The sequence below is a fragment of the Myotis brandtii genome, unplaced genomic scaffold (genome assembly GCF_000412655.1).
Source record: "Myotis brandtii unplaced genomic scaffold, ASM41265v1 scaffold1595, whole genome shotgun sequence".
Classification (NCBI taxonomy): Eukaryota; Metazoa; Chordata; class Mammalia; order Chiroptera; family Vespertilionidae; genus Myotis; species Myotis brandtii.
The window spans coordinates 9,728-15,380 of record NW_005355815.1 but is presented as its reverse complement, the minus strand read 5'-3'; the positions used below and the strand labels follow the sequence as shown (position 1 = coordinate 15,380).

General features: G+C 60.1%; 1 protein-coding gene across 1 annotated transcript in view; it reads left to right on the top strand.

Annotated features, from left to right (window-relative positions):
• Positions 1-4,070, top strand: part of LOC102249992 (ubiquitin carboxyl-terminal hydrolase 17-like protein 6) — a 4,988-nt gene extending 918 nt beyond the window's left edge. The window contains 4 exon segments of the mRNA XM_014536265.1: positions 5-262; positions 265-630; positions 3,554-3,898; positions 4,005-4,070. Of these exon segments, the coding sequence (XP_014391751.1) occupies positions 5-262; positions 265-630; positions 3,554-3,898; positions 4,005-4,070 (1,035 nt within the window).
• The last annotated feature ends 1,583 nt before the right edge of the window (positions 4,071-5,653 follow it).

Genomic DNA, 5,653 nt, shown 5'->3' with positions numbered 1-5,653 from the left:
GGAGGACGCAACCCTGATCCACCGGGTCTTTGGAGGCCACTGGAGATCTCGAATCCAGTGTCTCTGCTGCCACGGCGTGTCAGACACCCTGGACCCTTACCTGGACATCGGCCTGGACATCCAGGCGGAGCAGAGCGTGACCCAGGCCCTGGACCTGCTGGTGAGGCCCGAGCGGCTGGACGGGGGCGACTGCTACAAGTGCAGCGCGTCCCTCCAGAAGGTGCTGGCCACCAAGACGCTGCACCTGCACACGGCCCCCCCCCCCCCCGGGTGCTCATGCTGGTGCTGAAATGCTTCTCGGCGCTGGCGGACATCAAGGTGGAGCGGGACGTGCGCTACCCCGAGCGCCTGAACCTTCGGCCCTACCTGTCCCGGGGGGTTGGCGTGGGCCCACTGCTGTACCGGTTCTACGCCGTGCTGGTCCACGCGGGCTGCACCTGCCACAGGGGCCACTACTTCTGCTACGTCTGAGCCGTGGGCGGCCCGTGGTTCAAGATGGACGACACACAGGTGACCACCTGCAACGCTTCTGTGGCCCTGAGCCAATGTGCTTATGTGCTCTTTTACGTCCAGACCAGTGAACTGGAAGGAGACAGCGGGGAAGCCCGCTGCCCTGGGATGGAGCCAGAGGTTGCAACATCGACCCCACGGGGGCCCGAGAGTGCCCCCCACTTCACGGGTCCCGGGTCCTAGGAGCCTGTGCAACAGGCTCCGGTCAAGCACACCAGCTTACAGCAGTGGCACTTGCTCCAGGAACAATCCCGACCGAAGCCTGAATTCAAACTCAGGGAGGTCGAGTGTGCCCTGCCCGCTCAAGCCATCGTCATTAACCAGTCCCGGAGCAGAAGGGGCAGGACCGACCACCTGCTTAACCATCCAGCCGGGGACATCCTCCCCTGGGGGCCCAAGGTCACTGGCCAAGGCCCTGGTCCTAAAGGAGGAGCCAAGGTGAACAGGAGGAAGAAGAAGTGGCACAGGTCCTTGCCCACATGTCAGTGATCTCATCTCAGCAGCAGGAGAGGCGCAGCGAGGGGCCTGCGAAAGAGCCTTGGGCTGAGCACTGGGTGGGGGTGAGGAGGGTGGGGAAGCGGGGAGGGCGGGCAACGTTCCAGGGTTCCAGGACAAGGACTCTGCAATTATGGCAAAGTTCGATACTCGTGAACCCGTGTAGGTATTCTCTCTTTTTTTTTTTTTCCTTAGGAAATACTCACCCAAGGATACTTACCCATTGATCTGTAGGGAGGGTGAAATGGAGGAAAAGAGACTGACAGAGAAACTTCAATGTGAGAGAGACACAAATATAGGTCACCTACCGCACCCACCCCGACCAAGGAAGGTCACGGATGGAGCCTGCAGCCCAGGTAGTTGTCCTGAATCAGAATCCAATCGGTGAAGCTTCAGTCTGAGGGCCGATTGTTGTGCGCATTGATTTCAGTCTCTGTTCACGAGGCGTGCCCTGCGTTTTGGGGCCCAACAGCCCGCGGTGCACGCTACCCAGACCTACCCGCACTTCCAGGCCGCAGTTCTGTCAAATGGAGCTGGGTCTCCACTCCTGGGACTAGTGTCTGGCTCCATGTCCCCCTTTGAGGCGCATGTCCAGCTGTGCTGCTGTGAACCGGGGTGGATTATGCCCTCAGTATGGCCGCGAATGCACAAAAACGTCCGGATACCCTCCCAGGATCAGCAGCTCCACACACCCGGGGAGGCTTGTATGGCTCACTAGAGGCCTCAAAACATTTCTAATCCCTCCCTGGTGGGCTGTCACTGCTCTCGCCACCCTGGAGAGGCTGGGAAACGTGGGACCAGATGCCCAAGCGTCCTCCAGGTTTTCCACCATAGCGCACAGCCGCGGACCCGCCATTGCCAAAGATGGTTGTCCTGGGCCCACCCGAGCCTGTCTAAATATGTATTGTCCTCTCTTCGACCCAGGAAACAGTGATGCCGCCCCGCAAGACGTGGATAAGGTCCCCTGTGGGGCTCCTCAGACACATGCGGAATCTCCCAAGTCCTCTACAAGTCCTGGAAATGCTTCAGCAGGCCTGTCGCGCCCTCTGTTGGTCGAGGGGCGCCAATGAAATCCCCCCTCCTGCAGCCTCCTATGGGGAAGGCAGAGCCAGGTGCCTGGACTTGCCCAGTTCTGGGTAGACCCGAGGGGGAAGGTCAAGCGGGGGGCGCTGTCTGTGAGAAGGCAGGGGCTGAAGGGTGCTCATGGATGCCGACGGACCGTTCAAATCAAGGAGTGTCCGTGCGTGACTGCGGATGTACACACACACACACAAACACACACACACACACAAAACACCCGGTAGCACAAGGTCCGCCACCAAGATTTCTGCTGAGTGACCCACGTCTAGGAGATTCACTGTGGCTTTTTGCCTGGTGACTCGGGCCTGTGGATCATATTTGATGCTCAGCTGAGATTCTGATCACACCTCCAGTACAACTGACCTCATTGGATGCAATGGTTTTGAAAAACAGACGTCATAGGTAGGGCACTTCTGAAGGACGGCATCCTATTCATTTCCTAGAGTCTCCATGTCCCGCTGCCACCAAAGAGGTGGCTTACAAGAACAGAAAGGAATTCCCTGAGAGTCCAGATGCCAGGAGTCACAGATCAAGGTGCGAGCGGGACCCCTTTCCATCTGAGGGCTCTGGGGAGCACCTCGCCTGCAGCCTCCAGCTGCTGGTGGCCTCTGGCGTCCTGGGTTCAGAGACAATATACAAACCTATACACATTTTATTCACATCAACTCCAGCCTTTGGGTCCCATGACTTCCAAGGCCAGCTTAGGTATGTCTGCGTCTCCCTTCTCCCTCCCCCTCCCCCTTTTGCATCTTCCCTTGGAGGAATAGGAGGCATCAGGTGCAGGGCACAGCCATGTTCAGGAGATCCTCTTCTTGAGATCCTTCTATGAATGCCAACTGAAAGGCATGCCAGGGCCTGCCTGGGCATGAGCACCCCCACTCTAAACTTGACCCCAACCGGTGACCCTTCAGTCCTGGGGGCGACTGATTGGTGGAGCTCGTGGCTTCTCCCACCAGGCTCTGGGGCTATAAAAGGGCTGGTGAGCCGCCCAGGGCCTTCATTTGCAGGCCTTCTCAGCCCTGGGCTCTTCCTCATTCTCCAAGGGAGCTTTCAGGGGAGAGATCTCGCAAAGATCCCCATCCGGGGACATGGAGGCCGCCTCTGTGCACAAAAAAGAAGAGTCTGGAGTCAGGCAGCCCCCGAAGCTCAAATCCGCTGGATTCCGTGAAGGGGCTGCCAAAGTCCACTGGGGACCCCGCAGGCCTCAGAAACCATCTCCACAGCCCCGGGAGAGAGGGTGCGACCCACGGGCCCACTGGCTCCCACCGAGACCCCTCCGATTGGGAGCTGAAGCCAGGGGAGACCCCGCGCGGAGGGGGCCGGCCTCCAGAACCTCCGCAAGACCTGCTACATGAACTCAGCCCTGCAGTGCCTCAGCTACACCCTGCCCATGGCCTGCTACCTGCTGTTAGGGCTGCACTCCGGAGCCTAAGGGTAGCCCGCATACTGCACCCTGTGTGCCCTGCAGGCTCACATGACCCGGGCCCTCCTGTGGCCCGGGGACGTCATTGTGCCTGAGGGGAAGCTGCTCATGGGCTTCCACGCAGGCTGGCAGGAGGACGCTGACGAATTCCACATCTTCACGCTGGACGCCCTGCAACGGGCCTGTGTGCAGGAGAAGCGGCCGCAGCCGCCACTGCCACAGCTGCCGGTGCGGCCCTTCCAGGAGGACGCCACCCTGATCCACCAGGTCTTTGGAGGCCACTGGAGATCTAGGATCCAGTGTCTCCACTGCCATGGCGTGTCAGACACCCTGGACCTTTACCTGGACATCCAGACAGCGCAGAGCGTGACCCAGGCCCTGAACCTGCTGGTGAGGCCCGAGCGGCTGGACAGGGCCGATGGAAGGTGCCAGCCACCAAGACGCTGCAACTGCACGTGGCCCCCCGGTGCTCACGCTGGTGCTGAAGTGCCTCTAGGTACTGGCAGGCAGCAAGGTGGAGCGGGACGTGCGCTACCCCGAGCGCCTGGACCTGCGACCCTAACTGTCCCTGCGGCAGCGTGGTGCGGGCCGCTGCTGTACTGCCTCTACGCCTTGCTGGTACACGTGGGCCCCACCTGCCACAAGGACCACTACATCTGTTACTTCTGAGCCGCGGACGGACCATGGTTCAAGATGGACCACGCCCAGGATACTGCCTGCTAGGCATCTGTGGCACTGAGCCAACGCACTGAAGTGCTCTTTTATGTCCAGACCAGTGAACGGGAAGGAGACGGCGGGGACTTGAATTTGCAGAATTTTATTAGTATGGGATAAAAAGTATATACAGCGGAATTTAATAAAACATTTCATACAGCATAATACATAAAATAAAATAAGTAAAATAAACCCCTTCAACACGTGATGCATCTTCTCGGTGTCCAATGATGCTGCCAGAAGGAGGTGAATTCTCCGAGTCCAGGGAATGCGATGGGAAAAGCACCAGAAAGCCGCGAGTGGCAGATGTGCACACTCCAAAAGCTCGACCAGTACTACGGGCGCCAGATGATGCCCCCAGGAGGAGCGTGGAAGCTGGGCTGGGTCCTTGGAAAGGTTCTGGGCAGCAGCTCTCCAGTGGATCTCGCACCAGCAGCAGCTATTGCGCTTGCAGCCCTGAGAACCGGACACGAGGTCATGAACGCCCGCACGGACTCAGCCTGGACCATGGAGACAGCAGCCCAGGCCCTGCCGCCACCCGCATGCGCAGTGGCCACCAAAGGGGGTGGGAGTGAGGGGCAGCGCCCAGGCCACCTCCCCAGGGTGGATGCATAGAGGTGCGCCAACTCTGCACTAGAGCATCTGCCTGCTGAGACGCACTGACCTGCACTTCTCACACACACCTATGCGAATACACGGGTCCCCTCTGGCCCCGCAGCATTTGCAGGACTTGGAGGGGACACACTCCCTCAGAGATCCAGTCACTGGAAGAGGTCCACGCCAGTCACAAAGTCGTATGCTGTCAGCCACCAAGTCGTACCAGGGCCTAGGGGAGGAGAGGGGCTCCTCAGAGAAGCAATAGTGTGAGAGCAGGTCTGTGAAATCAGGGTCTGAAGAGAAATTCCCGACATTGTCGGGGCCCTGAGGCGAGAGTGTGGCCTTGGATGGAGCTGGAGTTGGAGTTGGAGTTGGAGTTGGAGCTGGATCTAGAGCTGGACTTGGAGCTGGATCGGAAGCTGGAGCTGGAGCTGGAGCTGGAGCTGGGTCTGGACTCGGAGCTGGATCTGGATCTGGAGCAGATGCAGCGATGACCGTGCCCTGGACGCCTTGCTCAGGGTCGTAGCAGGCCTGGCTGAAGCTGGAGGCGCTGGGATCTGCTGCTAGGAAGACTTGGAAGGGTCTTTGCGGAGGGAGGCTGCCGAAACCCGGGCCCCCGCGGTGTGCGGGGGCGGCAGGGAGCGCAGGGCTGGTGGGGAGCACAGGGCCATCGAGGAGCACAAAGCCGGCCTGGAGCACAGGACCCGCCTGGTGCACAGGACCGGCCGGGAACACAGGGCCAGCGGGGAGCCCAGGGCCTGCGGGGAGCACAGAGCCGGCTGGGAACACAGGGCCCGCGGGGCGCACTGGCTCCTCAGGGCGCACAGGAATGGC